This window comes from Dendrobates tinctorius, unplaced genomic scaffold (genome assembly GCF_039654945.1).
Source record: "Dendrobates tinctorius isolate UK_male_01 unplaced genomic scaffold, ASM3965494v1 ptg000008l, whole genome shotgun sequence".
Taxonomy (NCBI): Eukaryota; Metazoa; Chordata; class Amphibia; order Anura; family Dendrobatidae; genus Dendrobates; species Dendrobates tinctorius.
In genome coordinates this window covers 14,813,024-14,836,886 of record NW_027361676.1, presented here as the reverse complement: position 1 = coordinate 14,836,886, position 23,863 = coordinate 14,813,024, and the positions used below count along the sequence as shown (strand labels likewise).

Below are 23,863 nucleotides of genomic sequence, written 5' to 3'. Positions count from 1 at the left end.
GCCGCAGACAAAGCCTTCAAGATATATGCAATCCTGGATGACCAAAGCAACAGGTCTCTAGCCAGGTCCATCTTCTTTGACAACTTCAGCATTGTAGGCCCTGGTTCTCCCTACACCCTGAGGACGTGTGCAGGTACCGTAGAGACGGCGGGGAAAAAAGCAAACGGATACATAGTGGAGTCCATAGATTGCCAAACTTGCCTATCATTACCGCCCATCCTGGAGTGCAACCAGATTCCTGACAACAGGTCAGAAATACCTTCACAGGAGGTGGCGACACATCACCCCCATCTGAAGCATATAGCCCACATGATACCTGAGATGGAACCAGAAATCCCAATAGCTCTACTCCTGGGAAGAGATATACTACAAGTCCACAAGACTAGAGAATGTATAAACGGCTCCGGGAACGCTCCGTATGCACAGAGGCTCGATCTTGGATGGATCATCATAGGAGACGTCTGTCTAGGAGGAGCACACAAGCCGGCCTCAGTCAACAGTATGCTTACCAGCACACTAGAAAGTGGACGTCCATCTCTCTTCCGGCCATGTCACAATAGTCTGATGGTAAAAGAATTGCCAAACAGCACTTCACTACCTTGCCATTTCTCAGCACCTACCAATGAAGACCACGCCTGTGAAGATGAACAAGACCAGATGGGAGGTACAGTCTTCCACAGGACAAAGGAGGACGACAAGGTTGGGATGTCCATGGAAGATAAGATGTTCCTGGACATCAAAGATACACAAATAGTCAAAGATAACCTCAACAAGGGACAACCTATTCCTGGAGACAGCATGCTAAAAGAGCTTGATCCAATTGTTGACCAAGACGGGCTGCTGAGAGTAGGTGGCCGTCTTCAAGAAGCAGAGATAGAAGTTTAGAGAAACACCTGGTAATAATTCCTGGACGTCATCAAGTCACAACCCTGCTCATTCAGCATCACCATGACTTAGTGAGACACCAAGGCCGTTTATTCATCGAAGGAAATCTGCAGGCGGCTGGTCTATGGATAGTTGACGCAAAGAGAAGCGTTAGCAAACTCATCTTCAACTCTATTACGTTTCGCAAACTCCGTGGCTCGTTCCAAAATCCGAAGATGGCCAGTCTTCCATTCGACAGACTCAGTATCGAACCCCCCTTCACCAACGTTGAAATAGACATATTCGGGCCTTGGTTCGTGGCTACTTGACGCACTAGGAAAGCAAATACTGAAGCAAAGTGTTGGGCAGTTCTATTCACTTGTCTGTCCATCAGAGCTGTTCATATCGAAGTAATCGAGTCTATGGACACTTCAAGTTTCATAAATGTGTTTCGACACTTCACCACAATCACTGGCCCTGTGAAGCATATTCGCTCCTACAGAGGTACGAATTTCATTGGAGCGGCAAGAGAACTCCACATCCCTTCCAATTTGGACATCGCTAATGTTGAAAGGTACCTAGGTGAGCAAGGATGCACCTGGACTTTCAATCCGCCACACTTTTTGCACATGGGAGGTGCCTGGAAGAGAATGACAGGCATAGCACACAAGATACTGGATTCTATCTTCTTGCAAACGAACACCAGACTCACACTTGAGAGTTTAACTACGTTCTTGGCTGAGGTATCGCTATCATGAACTCCAGGCCACTGTCAGCACTTTCCAGCAATTCCGGAGACCTGACAGTCCTTACTCCGGCTATGCTCCTCACACAGAAAACCTGTGTCCCGAGAGCTCCACTCGGAGAATTCAACGATAAAGATCTTTTCAGATGCCAGTGGAGGCAAGTGCAAAGCGTGTCCAATGTCTTCTGGGACAGATGGAAGAAGCAATTTCTCTCCACTCTACAAACCAGGACAAAGTGGCAAAAAGACCACCCAAACACCCAACCAGGTGATGGGGTACTTGTCAGACACTCACATCATTATGAGTGGCCACTCTGCCTAGTCACCAAGCCTCTACCCAGCAAGGACGCAGAGCCTTCAGGGAGAAGGTAGAGGTCAAAGTGAGCAAACTAGGGGAGAACAAACTGTTCCTCAGGCCAGTTACTGAACTTGTACTGTTATTATCCCCAAAAGAGCCAAATAGTGGCATCCGTTGACGCCAAGCAGGGAGTGTTCTGCCCATTCTGTGCAGCTAGATATTTTTAAGTGCTGTTACAGCTATGGCCATTAGGTGTCATAAGTTGCCCTTCTCTTTTATTCATGTGATTGTTATTTTCTGTTCTCCAAATGGTTAATTGTTCAGAACCGCCCCTTCTTTCTGCCTGGTCAACAACATGTAACCATTGTTCTCCGGAGTAGCTCACACCTGCCCAGCTCAGCTCTTTGCAAACCATTGCTTATAACAAGCGGATTCCGGTAAGGATAATGTAATTATTAGTTATGCATCTCTGATAGCAGCCATAATGCAACCCCTTATGATGTTTGCATGCTCAGCTCCTGTGATGTTATGTCACTGCATGTTTGATATAAGCATCCTCTAGTTATGCATCCTCCGTTCAGTGAGTGTAAAGCTGGCAGCCATTAGTGTGTTAGTTATCTTTCTCCTTTGCTGTTGTGTATGTTATAATGCATGATAACAGCATCCTGTATCATTGCTACTGTGTGATAATACCCTGCATTTCTATTACCTGCCAGTATTTGTGTATTGTATACGGTCTTTCAGTACTGACATGCTGCATTATCTGTCTCTTGAAGTTTTTACCTGAATCATCCACATTGTGTCCAACAATCTTGATCTCATCTACTACTGTGTTCTACTATACCATCTGCTATCTCCCATTGCTGTTCATATCATCCCAATAATTAATAGACTTAAGCACCCATACAGTCTTGTTTCTGGGATTGGATGAAAGGTTAAGCCATATGCTGGAATCCACACAGCGTCATACGTGGAAGAAGGCAGAACATGCGGGGCTGCTGTGTTCTGCTCAAATATCTCTTAGGTCCAGCTGCTGCTGGAGCAGTTTTCAGCAGATAGTTGGGTGTGCTGGTGTCGGACTTACACTATTCTCATAATTAAGAACTATCCTGCGGATAACACATGTATGCAAAATTTGGGTTTATTAATTTTTTTTTTCAAATCCAATGACTGATTCTTATTTTTTCTTATGCCCCGATTTAAAAACACTTGCGCCTTTTCTGTTTCTCGTCAAAGCTTTTTTTGATACCTTTTCTCTTTTAAAAGGCCTATGGATCTTCTCTGTGAAGCATCCAGCAGTACTCCTCTATCATGTTCACATTCCATCTAGCTTGAAATCCTAATGCCATCTCCTAGATATCATGATGAAATCTCTTTGCTCTTCGCCAACAGCACCAATGTTTCAGGAAAGTAGTCCAAATGGGAATGTAAAAAATGTAACTTAAAATTCATCAGACAACCCAAGGATTTGAAACATTTCAGCACGTTCTCCATGGACTTAAATTTTGGATCTTTGCTGTTACCTACAACTTTTTAAAATAATCCCAAGCTCTTTTCTCAACATCTTTCATTTATGTTTCAAACACGCCGTCCTTCATGAGTTTCTGCATATCTGGACCCACAAAAATGCATGCTTTCAGTTTTGCTTTGGACAGTTCCTGAAACTTGGTACACAGGTACTTAAAAGTCTCTCCTTCTTTTAGTAAGGCTTTCACAAACTACTTCATCAGTCGAAGCTTAATGAGGAGTAGTGGCAGGAGAACTTTAGTGGGATCAGCTAAACTTTCTGCTACTATGTTCTTGAGTACATGTTGCAACGATGTTTTCGTTGGCCAACTTGTTTGGCCCCAGTGATTAGACTTATCCTGGCAGTCACGTTCGCACAAAAAATAAAATTTGTACACTTTCCTTACATTGTAAATAAATTCACCAAATTGAGTGTCGGATTCTTGGTCTTTCCATTCACAAAAAAAAGCAAGGGGAACTTCGTGTATCCTCCTTGCTGCCCAATTAAAGAGAGAACTTTCGGATCACCATATATTGACCATCCTTGATCCTCATAATTAAATTTTTTGATAAAAAAAAAAAAGTATAAATTTTCATGCGATGTATAAGTGATTTAGAAATTGTTGCAGGAAGGAAGGGTTTGGGTTCATGGAGAATTGGGCCGACTTCTATGTCGGCTACAGGCTCTACGGTAGGGACAGGCTGCACCTCAGTGGCGAGGGTGCAGCTTTGCTTGGTGTCACATTATTTTCAGAGGTACCATCATTCCAGTCCAGGCCTATTTCATAAGTTTTATTTAAAAAAAAAATTCTGTGGCAGCATGGTTGGAAAAGCAACATCCGACTTTCATTTTCTAATTTTCATAGATTTTTGGTCTATTATTACTTTTGTCAGGTTCAAGCTATTTCTGTCACCATTGTGAGTTTTTCTGTCATTTAACGAGGGGTACCAGCAATTTTGATCACGTGTGTAACTAGTTTAACACAAAGAGAAGTACACCTGCATCTGAACAAATTAAACACTGACAAAAACCCCGGCCCAGATGGCATTCATCTACGAATTCTGAGAGAATTGAGCTCAGTAATTGACAGACCGCTGTATCTCATATTCTTAGGACCCCACGCCCGACGTCGCCACTTCCGATGCCGCGGCCGCTCCAGAGGTCCCGTCGGGTGTGCACGCGCATCTCTTGTACTTAGTTCCATGGCTGCACAACATTGCTAGTGCGCATGTGCTCTCTTCTCTGTTCTAGCTGCAGCCTTGTCCTCTCTATGGTCTTGTAGGACCTGACCTGGAAGTCCCTGTGCTCCTGCCCTACATCAGGCTCTCTCTTCCTATGAAAGGTGCCTGATTATTGTTGTGCTTTCTGGCTTGGTCTGTTTGGTCCTTACTTGGATACGCGCTGTATTTGGGTCCTCTGCCTTGCGCTCTGTTCCTGAACTCTGCCTTGTGCTCCGTTCCTGTACTCTACCTTGCCGTGCTTCCCAGCACATGCTCCGTGCATACACTCTGCTCTGTGCTCTGTCATACTCCTTTGCACAGGCTCTGCTCTGTGCCCTGTCGTGCTTCTTAGAACATCTTCTGCCTAACCTTGCACTCAAGCGTGCTCTCTGCACACGCACTAACTCTGTACTCAGGCATGCTCCTTTGCACGCGCCCTGCTTGGCTCACACCCGGGCGTGCTTGTCTGTGCACGCCATACGTGCTCTCGTGTACCCGCCTTGCACTATCCTGTATCTAGCGTACTCCCGTGTACACGCCTTGTATTGTCCTGTACTATCCATGCTTCCATACACTCGCCCTGTATTGTCCTATACCCTGCGTGTCCCTGTGTCCACGCTTTGCACACTCTTTTTCTCTGCACATTCCCTGTTGCTAGACACACTCGAGTCTTCTGTGAAGGGGCCACCTGGTTCCAGCAGTCGTGGTACCTCTCCCCCTTGGGCTTGCCCCATGACACTCCTTGTATAGGGGGTGGTCCTCATTAGGTCAGCTCGCCCCAGGTGGGTTGGTTCCACGACCCAGAGGGTCCACTCCAGGAGTCATCACACTTAGATCCTCTTATAATGGGGGTGGTGCCACAGGATTGGAGGATGGCTGATGTGGTACCAATATTTAAGAAAGGTAAGAAGGTAACTACCATTTGGTAAGTCTGACATTAGTGTGCAAAATTTTTGAAATATTTTGCAGAGAATATTATAATAAATGACAACCAGCGATGGATTTATGAAAGATAAGTTGTGTCTAACCAAAATGTTGGGTTTCTATAAGAAGGCAAGTGCAAATCTGGATGTTGGTAATGCGACTGATATGATTTATCTGGACTGCACAAAGGCATTTGATACTGTACCACATAAGTCTTATACTGAAGCTACAGAAGCAGGTACTGGGGGAAACTATACGCAGATGGGTAAGGAATTGGCTAAATGACAGGAAACAGAGTTGTCATAAATACCGTATATACTCGTGTATAAGTCGAGATTTTCAGCCCATTTTTTGGGCTGAAAGTCCCCCTCTCGACTTATACACGAGTCATATACCGGGGGGGATCGGCGGGGGAGGGGGAGCTGGGGTGTCAGATCATACTCACCCTTCTCTGCAGCTCCCCTGCTTGTTACATGTTGTCGGCGCTGCTCTCTTCCTGGTTCAGCTGTCAAACGGTACCCGCTCATTAAATATGCGCATATTTAATGAGCGGGTACCACGTGACCGCTGAACCAGGAAGAGAGCAGCGCCGACAACATGGAAGAAGCTGGGGAGCTGCAGAGACAAGCGCCAGGACCCGGTGAGTATGAAGGGGGGGTTGGGAGGCATAGTCACCTGTCCATGCGCTCTGCTGTCTTGCGTCCTCTGCAGTGACATTCAGGTCAGAGAGCGCTATCGCTCTGCCTGCACAGTCACTGCAGAGCGCAACGCTGATGAGCAGGGGGCAGCGACTGAGGTGAGCATACAGGTTTTTGGTTTTTTTTGTAAGGGAGGCAGCGGCAGCAGCAACATGATGGGGCCACACACTGTGCAGAAAAGATGGGGCCACTCACTGTGCAGAAAAGCTGGGGCCACTCACTGTGCAAATAACTGGGGCCACTCACTGTGCAAATAACTGGGGCCACTCACTGTGCAAAAAAGCTGGGGCCACTCACTGTGCATCATAACTGGGGCCATATACTTGCATCATAACTGGGGCCACACACTGTGCATCATAGCTGGGGCCACTCACTGTGCAGATAACTGGGGCCACTCACTGTGCATCATAACTGGGGCCACATACTATGCAGATAACTGAGGCCACTCACTGTGCACCCTCGACTTATACGCGAGTCAATACATTTTTCCCAGTGTTTTGAGGTAAAATTAGGGGAGTCGACTTATACACGGGTCGACTTATACACGAGTATATACGGTAGTATGTTTGCTAAATGGGATATAGTCAGCAATGGAGTACCGCAGAGATCTGTGCTAAGATTAATTATTTTTAACCTCTTTTTTAATGACCTTGTGGATGGGATTGAGAGTAAAGTGTCAGACTTTGCTGATGACGCCAACTCTGGAGGACATTAAAATCTGACCTCGACACTACAATATTGCAAAATGATCTAAATAAGATGATTGAATGGGCAAACACTTGGCCAATGAGGTTAATGTGGATAAATGTAGAGTAATGCACCTAGAACGGAGTAATCCTATTGCTGCATACACATTAAATGGGAGTACACTTGGGACTACAGAATAGGAGGACTTGGGCATTCTGGTTACAAATAAGCTGAGCAGCAGTACTCAATGTCAAGCAGCTGAGGGTCCTCTACCCAGAGAGGTGTCGGCCACGGACCGCTTAACAGGGGGAAGGGAAGGTCGAGACCCCCGATCTCCTTGAGTCCGTAAAAGGTCCACAGGTTATCTTTACTCTAGGAGCAACCTCTCATACAACCATCCCCCTGTAGGGACAGGAAAAACACACTGGAGGGTGGAGGTGGGACTGGGAGGGGCCTTTTAACCTCTCTGTGATCTTGTCCCGCTATAGGTAAAGGAAGGACTACCTCCAGGTGCTGTCCAGAGGAACGTAATGGAAATATATTTTTTTTCATTTTCACAGATCAACGTTGTAAACTTCTGTGAAGCACCTGTGGGTTCAAGATAAATTCATTGAGTTGTCTAGTTTACAAAATGGGGTCACTTATGGGGGTTCCACGGTTTAGGTACATCAGGGGCCAAACACGACATGACACCCCCAAAACATTCCATCAAAATCTGCGTTGCAAAACACCACTCCATCCATTGCGCCCTGCAGTGCTCCCAAACAATAGTTTTCCTCCAAATATTGGGTATCGGCATACTCAGGAAAAATTGCACAACAAAATGTATATTGCATATTTCTCATGTTACCCTTGCGAAAATAAAAAATATTGAGCTAGAAACATTTTTGGGGGAAAAATTAGATTTTTATTTTTACAGCTCAATGTTATAAACTTCTGTAAAGCACAAGGGGGTTCAAGGTGCTCACCACACATCTAAATACATTCCTTGAGGGGTCGTTTCCAAAATGAGGGTCAATTGTGGGGGGTTTCCACTCTTTAGGCTCATCAGGCGCTCTCCAAACGCGACATGGCATTGAAAATGATTCCAGCACATTTTCCATTCAAAAAGACACATGGTGCTCCTTTCCTTTCGAGCCCTGCCGTGTGCCAAAACTGTAGTTTTCCTCCACATATCGGCATAATCAGAAGAAAGTTGCTCAACAAATTGTATGTTGCATTTTTTCCCGTTACTCTTGTGAAAATAAAAAAATTGGGGTCTGAAGTAAAATATTTGTGAAAAAAAAATTAAATGTTCATTTTTTCCTTCCACATTCTATTAATTCCTGCGAAGCACTAAAGAGTTAATCAATTTTTTGAATGTTGTTTTGAGCACCTTGAAGGGTGCAGTTTTTAGAATGATGTCTATTTTGAGTATTGTTTTGTCATATAATGTTGGAAAAATGAGAAATCGCTGGTCATCTTTTAACCTTTATAACTTCTTAATTAAAAAAAATTATGTTTCAAAAACTGTGCTGATGTAAAGTAGACATGTGAGAAATGTATTTATTACCTACTATGGGTGACAAAACTCTCTGGTTTAAGGGCATAAGAATGAAGTTTGAAAATGTTAAAATTTTCCAAATGTTTGCCCTATTTCTGATATTTTCACAAATAAATGCAAATCATATCGAAGAAATTTTACCACTAACATGAAGTACAACATGTCACAAGAAAACAACGTCAGAATCAGAGGGATCCGTTGGAGCGTTCTAGGAGTTATTACCTCAAAGTGACACTGGTCAGTATTGAAAAAATTGGCCTGGTCAGGAAGGTTAAAACAGGCTCAGGCGTGAAAGGGTTAAAATTCTGTTTGCTTTTTTCTGCGGCAAAGCAAGCCCTTAAACTCATAAGAAAATACACATTTCTTTTGAGATCTATTGCCAAACAGAGGCCAAAGGATCTATTTTGCCTGTCAGACTTTCATATTATTCCCAGTCATATTATTCCCAGATTGGGTGACATAGCAAGCACTTCTGCATCTTAAAAGCATCTGAAGGGTTAAGTTATCTTTGATCCTGATTGATGGAGCAGGAGTTTGGCTGTATATTATAGCTGGATCCTTTTGTGTATAGAGTGAGATCTTCTAAACAAGCACCATACTTCTCGTTGACTTGCATCATACAAATAGAGCAGATGTCATGAAGGGGTTATGCCCATGCTGCCAGGTTCCATAGGAAACAAAAAAAATTTAAACTAAAACAATTGGATACCTGAACCTTTTAATGTCACCCTGCAAGGCACTTTATTCTCAAACGCTACAAAGAAAATTAGTTTACTTTTTAAATTGACCAAAAGATTTGGTTACATCCCCTGTCTCCGATATAGCCAATTTGACATTTAGAATTCTGGACAACTATGTGACAACCTCTGATATTTGTTGCCAGTGAAAGGACATGTATACCTTAATGACAGGAATAATATTCCCTAAGGTTTGCCAATGCTCAACTAGTAAATTTGGATTTGTGTTTGCTGTTTTGAAGTTGGAGCATCTCCGTAAAATATATGTGTCACTACAGAGAAAGTCAGAAAAGGTCAATAATCTGCAGATGTCTAAAGAGATTAGTAAAAGTATCAACAAATCATCACTACATGTCCTGGGCTGGTACAAGAGGACATCAATTCCAGTGTATGCAACCAGGAGCAGGATCTCAGGTGCTGAATATATCAAAGACTGGAGCTTTCCGATGGCCAATGTAATATTGTTTATAGTAAATAGAACGGACCAAAAACGACAAATCAAAACAGCCTCATCTGGAAACACCGCAACGGAGAAGGAAGATTTATAACATCTGAGAGAACAAGAGCACAAATCATTTTTATGAAAATACCTTAAAGTAGACATGCTACTCATCGTTTCTTACTTCTCCATCTTTTAAAAAATAGGTCTTTCACCAATTTTTGGATAGGATAGCTTTTTTAAATACCCATTTAACTTAATTCAATTAAACTAATACCCAAGTTTCTCTCACCTGACAGCATGAGCCCTGAATATGACCACCCACTTTCTAAAAGCCTGGTATTAATTATTTGTTATTAAATAATTACGAATTGTACAAAGGATAAATGTTTCCATCACTGTGGCGTTATTTTTTCCATCAGCTATTTTTCCCGGATTTCTGAACTCTAATTCTTCTTTCTTTTTGCATAATAAATAATAAAGAAAAAAAGGTGCCACACCTTGCTGGGCAATTATATATAAACAATCTAAACATACTGGATGACAAGTACAAAGCTACATCATGTTGTGTGAGTAATAAGTAATAGCATGGGGATCATTTTGGGCTGTGTGCAATTTCTTAGCAGGATTTTTTCCCACTGTAGCAACCATTCAACTTCGAAAATATTTGGAAATCACAACTTCAATGGATCTTCTGAAGATTGCACTGAAGAAAATAGATCCGATCGAACAATTTTTTTTATGCAAGTATTTTGAGGTCAATGTCACATTGGTTGTTAAATCCGCATCAAAGAAGTGACAAATAACTAACGTATTTTTTGACAGTGCATCTTTTATTTTCTTTAAAGCCTTGTCATAAAAAAAATAAGCAGCATCGTGGTTTCCCATTGAAATCAAAAGGAGTATTTTATGTGTTATTTAACTGGATTTTGGAGCAGAAAAAACTTTACAACCCATAAAAAGTATGTCAACATTTGTTGAGATTAGATATGACATAAAACGCCAAGATATTTACATTATCTCATGCAATGACTATGGACTCTGTCAAACGCGTTAATATTTTTAACTTATATAATAAAGAAGTGCTTTTGTTAGAAGATCTTGATGCTGCATTTCCTTCTTCATGTTAATGTCCTATTGTTACAAGTTAGAGGAAACAGCTCACAATTCCACTGGTACAGGAACTGAAAGAGAGAGCTCATTATACCAAAAATTGCCAATCTGACTTGTCCTTTATCATTTCTTTGTTTGTGATTACACGGTGTTCCAAATTATTATGCAAATGATATTTTTCTCTGATTTTCCTAAATAGTCAGTACAAATGACAGTCGGTCTAATAAAAGTCATCACCGGTTAGGCTACTTTCACACATCAGGTTTTCGGCGTCAGGCGCGATCCGGCGTCGTGCCGGAACGCCGGATCCGGCAAATGTTTCGTAAAACCGGATGTGACGGATCCGGTTTTCTGCCGGATCCGTCTTTTTCTTGACAGACAAAACCGGATCCGTCTCATCCGGTACATCCGTTTTTCGACGGATTACGCCGGATCCGGTTTTTAAAATTGACCCTTGTGGCCTTCCGAACGGGATTGGCTACTGGAAAACTATATATAGCATGTTCCTACAGCCCTTCTTTGACAGGTTGTAGAGGAGAAAGTGCAGGTTGGAGAGAAGAGCAAGTTACTGGCGAAGATGGATGTTGTCATTGGAAATATTTTGAAGAATTTGGCGGATTTTATAGCGGAGGCGAATCGTTTGAGGGTGATTGTTCTGGAGGAGAGAGCGAGACAGCAGCGCATCAGGCATCGTAGACGACGTTTGTGGATCCACCCCATCACAGCCAAGAGAATGACGCGTGGGGTCTATTCTACACTCTGCATGGACCTTCGACGAAACCCGGATAAATTTTTTGGATATGTTCGGATGAAAATGGAGAATTTTGATTACTTGGTGGAGCGCATTGCACACCTCATAAGAAAAGCAGACACCTATTGCCGCTTCTCTGTTTCACCCGCAGAGCGTCTGATGGTGACTTTAAGGTAAGCCACATTTATTGGATGTGATCGCATCAGAGCACACTTTCACTGCAATCTTGTTGGTGGTAGTTTGTATCTCCAAGTGTTATAGCTCAGTTTTGGTATGTAATGCTGTGATTTAAAACTAATTTATTGTTTTTTAATTCCCCACAGATTTCTTGCAACTGGAGAATCCCTTTCGTCACTGCATTTCCAGTACAGACTCGGGATTTCCACCATATCTGGAATTGTGAAGTACACATGCCGTGCACTGTGGGACTCCTTAGCTGAAGAGTTTTTACCAGAGCCCACAACAGAGAGGTGGATTGAAATTGCTGACAAGTTTCAACAGATATGTCAGTTTCCCAACTGCTTGGGCGCTGTGGACGGGAAACATATCCGCATTGTAAAGCCAGCTGGATCGGGATCGGAATATTTCAATTACAAGAAATATTTTTCAATTGTCCTCATGGCCATCGCTGACGCGGAATACAAATTTATTGCGGTTGATATTGGGGCCTATGGCCGCTCCAATGACTCTCAAGTTTTCAAACTGTCTGCCATGGGGCGTAAACTGTATGGAAACACCTTCCAGTTCCCACCACCTAGACCGCTGCCGCAAACATCTGGTCCACCTATGCCATTTGTCTGTGTAGGGGATGAAGCCTTCCAGCTGTCAGAACACCTTTTGAAACCGTACTCTAGCAGAGGATTGACAAGACCAAAACGCATTTTTAATTACCGCCTCACAAGAGCAAGAAGAATGGTTGAATGTACCTTTTGTATTCTGACAGCCAAATGGCGGGTCCTATTGACTGCGATCAACCTCAAGACAGAAACTGTGGACGAGGTGATCAACGCGTGCGTGGTACTCCACAATTTTGTTATCTGCAAGGAACCCATTTCCATTGAGGACACCTCTGAAGAAACCACCTTGCAAGATTACCATGACATTACCACTAGAAGTTCTGTGACGGTTTCAGTAATGAGGGACAATTTTGCACTATACTTTATGTCACCTCAAGGCAGAGTACACTGGCAGGATGACAGAGTGTGAAAGATTTGTGCCCTAACCAAACTTGTGTACCTTCTGTACCAACAGTATATACCTTTGCCAACCAAAGTTGGCTATCTTGTCATGGTCTTACTATTTTTAGCTTTAGGCCACAGGTGTGTACCTGGTTGTGTTTTATGCAAAGTATTTCACCTTTTAACAAAAGTTGTGTACATTGTTAGGAAATCACCAACAATAAACACAACTTTTTAGGTGAAATACTTTGCTTCAAACACAACCAGGAACACAACTGTGGCAAAAAGCTAAAATTTACCCACAGTTATATACCTGGTTTTGAATACCTTTTTACCTTTGAAATACCCTGTATTTAACCTTTTTTTTAAACATAGTTCGCCGCAGAAAGAAATAACAGACAACCATTGTGAAACGATAATTTAACTTTTATTTAAAATTTTTTTTTTTTTTTGTAAAATGTTTTTAAAGTGCAAAAAACTTTTTTAATAAAGGTTTTAAACCCAATGGGCATTTTTATTAAAAAACACACATTACAAATCTGTGTAGTGTGGGGTGGAAATACTGCTGGAGGGGCTGCGGGACACTTCGACACTGGGTGTGTGGAGAGAGGACTGGGATCGTGGTGGGGAAGGAACAGTTAGAGGTGAAGGTGTGGAAAAAGCTACAGAATGGGTGGACATGTGGGAGGCAGAAGAGGTGATGGGCGGTGGAGTGGAGGGTTGGGCAGGGACTGTAGGAGCAGATGATGTTGATGGAAAGTTGTATGGAGAAGGAGTTTGGTACGGGGAAGGAGTTTGGTACGGGGAAGGAGTTTGGTACGGGGAAGGAGTTTGGTACGGGGAAGGAGTTTGGTACGGGGCAGGTTGCTGGAAGTGGGGAGATGTCTGGTACTGGGGAGGTTGCTGGTATGTAATAGGAGGGGGAGGATGGAAAGTGGCTGGAGGGGGTGCAGATGTAATAGGAGGGGGAGGATGGAAAGTGGCTGGAGGGGGTGCAGATGTAATAGGAGGGGGAGGATAGAAAGTGGCTGGAGGGGGTGCAGGTGGAGGAACTACAGTGGTGGGAGGTGGAGGTTGGGAGGTAACCTGCTGTAGAGCACCGTGGCACGAATGCATTACATGCATCTGCTGGGCAGGAGAGAGTGTTTCCATGCGCTCCACAACAGACCTGAAAAAGGTGTGGTTTGGCGAAGATCTTGCTTCTGAATGCATGGTTTGCAGAAGTGTCTTCACCTCCAGAATGCTGTTGATCTGATGAAAGCCTGCGGAGATTTGCTCTGACAAGACTTTTAGACAGTTCTGGAAAGATGCATTCAGATGCAAGAACTCTTGCGCATAACTCTTTTCCTGACCCCTCTGCCGCTGTCGCCCAGTACCCGCAGGTGTACTAGAGGTGGCAGGGGCAGAAGGGTGGGGTAAAGGGAAAGCGATCTCCTCACCAGCAGCTTCATGTAATGTAGGCGGCCACGATGCTCCTGTGCTGGTGGATGGGACAGATGGGTCGAATGTGTGGGAAGGCTGGGAAGGTGCAGATGTACCGGGGCGGTCGATGTGTCCCTCGGTGCCGGTCTCCTCAGGGATCGCCTCAGAAGGGTCCAATCGTGCAGGCTCCCGAGTGCTGCACACCGTGCTGTGGAATAAAGAGAAAAAAAAACAATTAAAATAGTGACATGGTATGGCCCTGGCTGAAAAAAAAAGTTACATCTAAACATTTTTTTGTCACATGTGGTGTGTAATATTTACCTTCTGGTGAGCATTGTCTCCCGGAGGAACGACAGGGCTTGTGCGTACTTGTACTTGCTCCTGCGTCCTCCAGATCCACTCGGGGCCCGCATCTCTTTATTGAACTCCTTCTTGAAACGATCCCTCACAGACCGCCACCGATTCACAATTCTGTTCCCTGAAACGAGAAAGGAGTGGTTAGTATACAACATCAGTGTTTCCCAAACTCCAGTCCTCATGGTCCCCAGGGGTCATGTTTTCAGGATTTCCATAGTAAATAGAAATCCTGAACACATGATCCGTGGGGACCACGAGGACTGGAGTTCGGGAAACACTGGTTTACATCAAGCAACCGGTACTGTATATACTTACGCTCTTTAATCTGGGCCCGAACATCGAGGTCCTCCCAGCGGCCCACAAGGAGTGAACAGATTTCCTCCCAGAGTCGTCGGGTAACGATAAGGTCAGTGTGGCGGCGGTCAGCCATATTCCAGAGCGGCTCCCTTTCTCTGACGAGATCGATGAGGTGGTCCACATCGAGTCCTCCATCCTCACCGTCAGAGTCGGGAGCACGCTGTGAAGGCTGTTAAAGAAAAAGACAAAAATTACATAATTAGCCTCCACAAAAGAAATTAAATAAAAAGTGCAAAAAAACAAAGCAAAAATATTTATACTTACACGCTGGTGACCGCCGCGTTGCTGTCGCCGACGACCCTGGGAGGCACTGCGAGGACCTCTTGGCCGAGCACCAGATTGGGAAGACTAGAGAAGAAAACAAAAAATGTTATGTCTTTGGATGTAGGCATTTGTTTGCTGTGTGTGGTCTGCAGAACATTGTTTTCTATGTGTTGTGTGTAGTGTGATGTTGTGTTTCTGCGTTTGATGCAAAAAACTTACGAATTGTGAGCCCACTCCAGGTGTCTGTCCACCCCTTCCTTCTTCTTCTGGGAGCTCCTCTTCATCTTGTGATTCCTGTTTTGAAATAAAAGGCAATGAATAGACATATATTACAGAGATGATGGATTTTGGAAATAAAAACTTACCGTCAAACGCTGACGATGCGAGGGAGGGCTCCCAGAAGAAGATGTGCTGTCCTGTTGATGGCCAGACTCCATGGCTGTGGGTATTGCTGCTGCTGTTGCTGCTGCCAGTGATGCCTTTTCTGCTGCTGCATCTCTTTGGCGGCTGTTGAATAAAGAGAAACAAAGGGCCAATGAATATCTTGATATTCCATGGCCCTAGTTTGGAGGAATGGGGGATTTGATAATTACCGTCTCTCATCTGCTGCTGGACTCCCCTCCTCAGCATGTTCCATTTGCTGCTCCATTTGGGGTGGTGGTGGTGCTGATGGTGCTGCAGTGGTCTCCTGCCTTCTCCTGCTGCGCTTGTTTGCTTTCTTGGGTGGCATGTTGGGTGTGGCTGTGGGTCCCACTGTCTTGCTTTTATATATGTCTTGTGGGCAGAGCTACTGAGCATGCTCAGACCAAAAAAACCGGATCCGGCTTTTGCCGGATCAGGCGCATTGCGGCGCTCATAGGCTTTCATTGTGTGAAAAAGCCGGACGCGCCGGATCCGGCGTGTCCGGCTTTTTCGCCGGAGACAAAAAACGTTACAGTAGCCGTTTTTTCCAGACGCCGGATCGCGACACATTGCCGGATCCGGCGAAAACCGGATGAAACGCATGGCCATCCGGCGCGATCCGGCGCAAATGCAAGTCAATGGGGGGGAAACCGGATCCGGCATTGCATTTCTCCGGATCCGGTTTCTATCAAAAGCGCCGGATCGCGCCTGACGGCGAAAACCTGATGTGTGAAAGAGGCCTTAGAGTATACATCAAATTTTATTGAAGAAACCTCCCAATGATAACAGTATAATCTCCAAAATGAATAAAAACTCAAATTGCACTGTTCTAAATTATTATGCACAGTAGAATTTCTAAACATTTGATATGTTTTAAAGAACTGAAAATGCTCATTTGTGGAATTTGCAGCATTAGGAGGTCACATTCACTGAACAAAAAGGATATTTTGGAGTTAAATAGCTTAACAGGCCAAGTTACATGTTAACATAGGAACCCTTCTTTGATATCACCTTCACAATTCTTGCATCCATTGAACTTGTGAGTTTTTGGAGAGTTTCTGCTTGTATTTCTTTGCATGAAGTCAGAATAGCCTCCCAGAGCTGCTGTTTTGATGTTAACTGCCTCCCACCCTCATAGATCTTTTGCTTGATGATACTCCAAAGGTTCTCTATAGGGTTGAGGTCAGGGAAAGATGGTGGCCACACCATGAGTTTATCTCATTTTATGCCCATAGCTGTCAATGACTCAGAGGTATTCTTTGCAGCATGAGATGGTGCATTGTCATTCATGAAGATGATTTTGCTCCTGAAGGCACGTTTCTGCTTTTTATACCATGGAAGACAGCTGTCAGTCAGAAACTCGATATACTTTGCAGAGGTCATTTTCACACCTTCTGGAACCTTAAAGAGCCCTAACAGCTGTTTCCCCATGATTCCGGCCCAAAACATGACTCCTCCACCTCCTTGCTGACGTCGCAGCCTTGTTGGGACATAGTGGCCATCCCCCAACCATCCACTACTCCATCCATCTGGACCATCCAGGGTTGCTCGACACTCATCAGTAAACAAGACTGTTTGAAAATTAGTCTTCATTTATGTCTGGGCCCACTGCTACCATTTCTGCTTGTGAACACTGTTTAGGGGTGGCCGAATAGTAGATTTATGCACCACAGCAAGCCTTTGAAGGATCCTACACCTTGAGGTTCGAGGGACTCCAGAGGCACCAGCAGCTTTAAATATCTGTTTGCTGGTTTGTAATGGCTTTTTAGCAGCCACTCTCTTAATCCAATGAACTTGCCTGGCAGAAACCTTCCTCATTCTGCCTTTATCAGCACAAACATGTCTGTGCTCAGAATCAACCACAAATCTCTTAACAGTACAATGATCACGTTTAAATTTTTGGGAAATATCTAATGTTTTCATCTCTTGACCAAGGCATTGCACTATTTGATGCTTTTCAGCAGCAGAGAGATCCTTTTTATTTCCTAAATTCCTTGAAACCTGTGCCCTGCTTAATAATGTGGAACATCATTCTTAAGTAGTTTTCCTTTAATTGAGCTCACCTGGTAAACTAATTATCACAGGCATTTGAGATTGATTTCAGTGATCCAAAGAGCCCTGATACACAATACCATCTATGAGTTTATTTGAAAAACAAAAAATAACATTTATGACACTTAAATCCAATTTGCATAATAATTTGGAACAGAGTGTATACAGTATTCATGTGACAATCTCACCTTCTCATTGTGAAGTACCTGGCTGTGGCGTTATAGAAAACCTTAAAGGAGGTTACAGTTTTCCAATGGATTTCAACGCTCTTATCATATTATAAAAAGTATTTCAGAATCCATCCTCAAATGAAATTTCCATAACTATTATACCAGATCAGAATCTTCCATATGGACCCTGTTCTTTTCAAACCACTAATATTGTTGAATCTATTTTTATTGAAAAAACAATAGACAAAGGTAACATACAAGGCAGCAAACATTATACACCCAGCTGTACAAGGATGCAGAATAAACAGTCTCGTATAAAACCGACCCATCTTCTGTGACAAAGACTTGCGACGTTTCAATGGGTTGAATGTTGGTTTATATTCATGTGCACTACCATCTACCAGAATCAAACCAAGAGAAGGCTTTATAGGTTGATAGACCTATCTATACAAACATACATTATACATTTCTTACTTATATGCATTGGAACAGGCTGGAGAGTTGTCATTCCTCCCCAAATATCATCTGGCATATTAGTAGTATAGATGGACCAGCGTAAGCTGACAATAGTTACAGACATACACGACGACATCCTTACATGTATGAGCAAAGGTGTATTTCAGAAGAAGAATAAAAGAGACAGAAGAGGAAGGGGAAAGAACACGAAGGAAATTAGGGTGGGACACTTAGGGGGTAATAGTAAAAAGGAAGAAGAAAAAAAAAAAAAAGGAAGGGGGGGGACTGACACCAGTCCTCCGAGCCGACCTCTAAGAAGCCTCCTCGACCAGTTGAGATAGTCCGGTAGTTTCCTTGAACAAGATCCAAGTTTGCCACACGCGGATCACGCGTGTGTTGTCCTCTTCCACTTCAGCCTTCAGTTCTTCCATACGGAAGCTGTCTGTAAATTCCGATACCCATTCCGCCATAGTTGGCTGTATTGCCATGCGCCAGTGGCGTGGGATTACCATGCATGCCGCGGTAATACAAAACCGGAGGAGGCTCCACTTCTGAGTGGATATGGGACCCGGGAGGATCGAGAGGGTGGCAACTTGCGGAGGGGGGGGACATATTCTCCAGAAATTCTATGATAAGCCAAGAACACCCTCTTCCAGAATGGTCGTATAGCGGGGCACTGCCACCATATATGAAATAGTGTACCTCTCTCGGTTCCACACCGCCAACAGGTGTCATCTACCGACGGAAAAATAGACTTTAGTCTGACGGGGGACAGATACCATCTGGTCAGTATCTTAACATTTTTCTCCTGTGCGCCCCCAGCCGGGGACATTTTGTGTGTGAAAAGGTAAGCTTTGTCAAGGTCGTCAGCAGAAAATTTACATCCCATCTCTTCTTCCCATGCCCGCATGTAACTCGGGACCGCTTCCGAGTCCCCGCCAATTGTGTCGTGGGGGGGCGAGAAGTGCGGTCACCCATGTGTCTCCGGATAAACGACCTCAGATGATTGTGTTCCATCCAGGAGAGCGTCTTAGTGGGAAACTGTTCCCTTAGGGTCTCCAAAGATGGAATATCTCCTCCCACCAAAACCTGACCCAGGCGTAAGTCAGTACTGATATGCCAACCTAAAAATTGGTCTCTAAAACAACCAGGAAGAAAATCTGGGTTACCAAAAATTGGTGCCAACGGGTTCAGGGCGCTAATCAATGTCTTTTTAATTTTCATACGGTTCCATAGCCGTAGGGTCTCTCGCGCCAGAAAGCCTGTGGATTCCTCAGAGTCATTTGCATTAAAGTCATAGCTTCGAATCCATGGAAGGTGTCGCAGAGGGATATTAAAGGATGTCTGTTCTAGATGAACCCATTGCTTAGAACGGTGGCCGAATTGCCAATCGAATAGACGTGCAAATATGGAGGCCCTATGGTATAATTCCAAGTCAGGGAGGCCCGCACCGCCTCTGGACTTCGGGGTAGTCAGGATGGTATACTTTAGATGGGGCTTAGAAGTATGCCAAATAAAGTGGGTCAATGCAGATCTAATGATCTGGAAGAATGCCTTCGGTGGTACAATCGGGACCGCCTGGAACAGGTATAAAAACCTGGGAAGAACATCCATCTTAAACGAGTTCATCCTGCCAAACCACGAGATATTCTTTCGTCCGTATTCTCTCAAACGTTTCAGAGTCGATTCTAGGAGGGGCAAATAGTTTAATTTGTAAAGGTCAGTCATGTCGGTAGGAATTTGAACACCCAAATATTGAATAGCTCCAGATTTCCAACGGAAGGGGAAATTCCTCATGATTCTCACCAGTTCTGCTTGTCCCAGGGATATGTTAAGGGCTTCGGTTTTCTGAAAATTAATTTTAAAATTGCTGACTGCTCCATATTTTTGAAACTCCACCATCAACGATGGGAGGGTAATGTGCGGCTGAGATACGTACAGTAGGAGATCATCTGCATATAGAGAGACCTTATAATGAGTGCAGTCCACCCATAGACCGTGCACACTGGGATTCCCTCTAATTGCCACCTCTAAATGTTCCATAACTACCGTGTATAATAGGGGCGACAGAGGGCAGCCCTGTCGTGTGCCGTTCCCGATGGTTATAGAGTCTGACATTGCACCATTGACCCTAACCCTCGCCGAAGGGCCAGAATATAGAGCCGCAATCCTATGTAGGAAACGGTTCCCTAGGCCTATCTGTCATAAGGCCGAAAACATGAAGCCCCAGTGTACACGGTCAAAGGCCTTCTCCGCATCAATCGACAGCAAAGCCATCGGCTTGTGTTTTAATTTAGCATGTGCAGTCAAAATGAGGGTCTTACCTATCCCATCTCTTGCTTCCCTCCCCCACACAAACCCCACCTGGTCCGAATGTACAACTAAAGGTAGAAGGGGAGCTAATCGATTAGCTAGAATTTTCGCGTAAAGTTTTACATCAACGTTAATAAGAGATAATTGGTCACTACCGTGGGATCCTTCCCTGGCTTCGGTATTACTGTAATGAACGACTCTAAGAATTGTGGGACGAACGGGGAGTCGCTCGCGATGGAGTTAAAGACCAACGTCATAATGGGATTAAGTTGCTCTCGAAACATCTTGTAAAAATGAGGGGAGAAACCATCCGGTCCCGGACTTTTACCAGCCGGGGTGTTCTGAATGACCTCGTCAACCTCTTCAGTTGTAAAATCAGTGTCCAATGGTGTCGTTAAGTCTGCAGTCAGTGTCGGGAGGGCGGTATCCTGTATATAAGATTCTATTTGCGGTTGAAGGTCCAGGGGCGATTGAGGGGGACTAACTCCGTTAATATTGTACAATGTATGATAATAACGTCGTAATATGTCAAGAATTTCCTTTAGATTCGACGTCGTCTGACCCCGGTGCTGTTGGAGAGATGGGATGTATGTAGTCTGACAGCGTGGGTGTAGAAATCTAGCTAGTAGGCGTCCACATTTATTAGCTTGGCCGTATAGAATACTTTTAAAGCGAGTTCTATGATGACAAGATTTCTCATTTAGCAGGGATTTCAGGTCATCTCTGCATTTGATCAAGTCAGTCTGCATCCCTGCCCCCATATCGTTCTTATGTTTCGCCTCCAGGGATAGCATTTTTTCCGTGAGGTCCATAATTTCCTTATTTTTCATTTGTTTCAGGAGTGAACCATGTTTAATTAGTACCCCTCTAAGAACGCATTTAAGGGTTTCCCGTTTAATATGCATAGCAGTGGTATCGTGTGCGTGATCTTGTAAAAATTCTGCTATGGTTGCCCTAACGTCTGCCACACATGTAGGGTATTTTAAAAGATTATCATTCAATCTCCACGTCCACTGGCGCATCACCGAGTCTGGAGGACTGCTGTCCAAAAAGATTGGAGCGTGATCCGACCACAGGAAGCTTCCAATGGACGGTTTCGGGTCCCAAGCCAACGCACAGTGACTAAGGAGAAAGAAATCTATTCTGCCATATGAGTTATGTGGCGTGGAGAAGAACGTATAATCTTTCATGTTGGGGTTAAGAAGCCTCCAAACATCGGTGAGGCGCAGATCGTGAAGGTCTCTTTTCAAAGCGGACAACTGATGAAGAGAGAGATAGGATTTTGCCGCCGTGGAATCCATCGTCGGATTAAGAGTCAGATCAAAGTCTCCCCCAAGTATAACAACCCCTTCAGCGAAATCCGCCACTGTCTTCAAAAAAGACCTAGTAGCTTGAATTTGGTCCCGGCTGGGAGCATACCAGCCCACTATAGTATATGTTGTTGAAAAAATCTGGATGTTCAAGATCACGTACCTGCCCTCAGTATCAATTAGCGTGTCTAGTATGGTGTGTTGGAGGGATTTATGGAGTGATATAGACACACCTCGGGATCGTGAGTCCGGGTTGGCGCTATGGAACCAAGTCGTATAGTAGCGATCAGGGATATTAGGGACATGTCCAGTCTTAAAATGGGTCTCCTGTAGGATCAATACATTTACTCTTTTCTTGTGCATACCATATAAAATTTTTGACCGCTTCTGAGGTATATTAAAGCCCCTAACGTTCAAGGAGCCCAGTGTAATCTTTTGTGTGGCAATCTTACCAGGCATTGGATTTGTAGTTCGGAATCGAGAAAATCAGGCTTCGTTCGAAAGGATGGATCGGTCTCGGAGTCCGGTGCCCGCTGTGGAGAGGGAAAGAAACTAGTAGGGTGAGGGGGGTGTAAACAAAGAGAATAAACAGAGGATTAGAGAAAAAGCAGAAAATAGAGGTGAAATTAACGATGCGAGTGTGGATAGACACACTCCCACAGATATCGTGGAACCTAGTGGAGGTATTAGTTGCTGTGCGCCTCAGTGGCAAAACAGCACCTCCGGGGGGGGGGAATGTATGACACTCATGATGATATAAAAATCGCATACCCCTAACGCAGGGAATCGAACATATAAAGATCATATATAACCTTAGCTAATAAACACATGAGTCATTAACATATCGCTTATTGTAAATAGCTTCAGTGCTATCAAAGCTGGTAATGTTAAAGATGCCACCACCTTTAAATCTGAAGCGACGTAAGCTTCCATGGATCATATCTTCTTTTAAAATACAACACAATAAAGTGGAAATCTATTGAGACACCTGAAAGTGGTTAGGGTGGAAACCCAACTGTCTAAGAGTACAGTATGTGGGGGGGGGGGGGGGGGGGGGGAGGGGGAGAAAGGAAGGAAGGAGGAGAAGAAAAAAGAGGAATCAACTGTTGGTAAAACCGATTTAAGCTTCAGTTCTGCATCGTTAGTAGAAATGATCCCCAATCCCCGTCCCCCACCCATCCAGACAATAACCCATCCCATATCAAAACACTGAATAGTCAATCATCCTCTCTCTCTCTCCTGGATGAACGTGCCCATGTCCATTGAGCCGTCTTCCGGGTCGACGCTGCCGTTGAGGAGCCTGCCCCCCAGCGTGGGTCATCCATTCTGTAAAATGATGGTAGGGGTGGCCAATCAGGGATCTCCACCTCAGATATATCCAGGGCGGCCGAGAATGCTGGGATTCCGCTAGGGTGGCTCAAACTATGTACTCTACCCCTCTTCTGAACCCAGAGGCAGAACGGAAACCCCCAGGTATAGAGAAGGTCGTGCTGCCGCAACTCATCCAAGAGGGGACAAAAAGCTCTGCGTCTCTGCAAAGTCCATCTGGACAGATCTGGTAGGAGCTGTATGCGGGTATCCAAGTGTTTTATGGGTCTTGCTCTTCTGGCTGCCCCCATGACCGCATCTTTAAGTTGGTATTTGTGGACCCGGCATATCACATCCCTCGGTGGGTCCTGTTTACTAGGACGCGGGACCAGAACCCTATGAGCACGGTCTAGCTACAGTGGAGTATCTTGGGGCCTATCTAATAACGAGTTGAAGATGCCTCTCAAAGTGGTATTTAGCTCCTGGGGGGGTATAGATTCGGGTAATCCCCGTATTCTTATGTTGTTTCTGCGTCCCCTATTTTCGGAATCATCCAGCATCTCTGCTAGGGTCTGTAGCTGTCTAGCTTGAGCGGCCACGGCCGCCTCCTGAGCCTCCATTCTTTTGTTCAGGGAAGCCAGAAGCTGATCATGGGATTCAACTTTCTCTCCGCATTGTTGGATGTCGTCTTTAAGTATGGAAAGTTCAGCTTTATAAGAAGATTCCAGGCGAACAATATATTGTTCCA

At 44.4% G+C, this 23,863-nt stretch overlaps 1 protein-coding gene across 3 annotated transcripts in view; it reads right to left on the bottom strand.

The window, feature by feature from the left end:
- MND1 (meiotic nuclear divisions 1) overlaps positions 1–23,863 on the bottom strand; it is a 205,729-nt gene that overhangs the window by 57,558 nt on the left and 124,308 nt on the right. For 2 of the 3 annotated variants that reach the window (XM_073576387.1, XM_073576386.1), the window contains exon 6: positions 22,260–22,340. The exons of the other annotated variant lie outside the window; for it this stretch is intronic. In XM_073576387.1, coding sequence (XP_073432488.1) covers positions 22,260–22,340 — 81 coding nt within the window. The remainder of the gene's footprint in view (positions 1–22,259; positions 22,341–23,863) is intronic. 3 annotated transcript variants of the gene reach the window in all.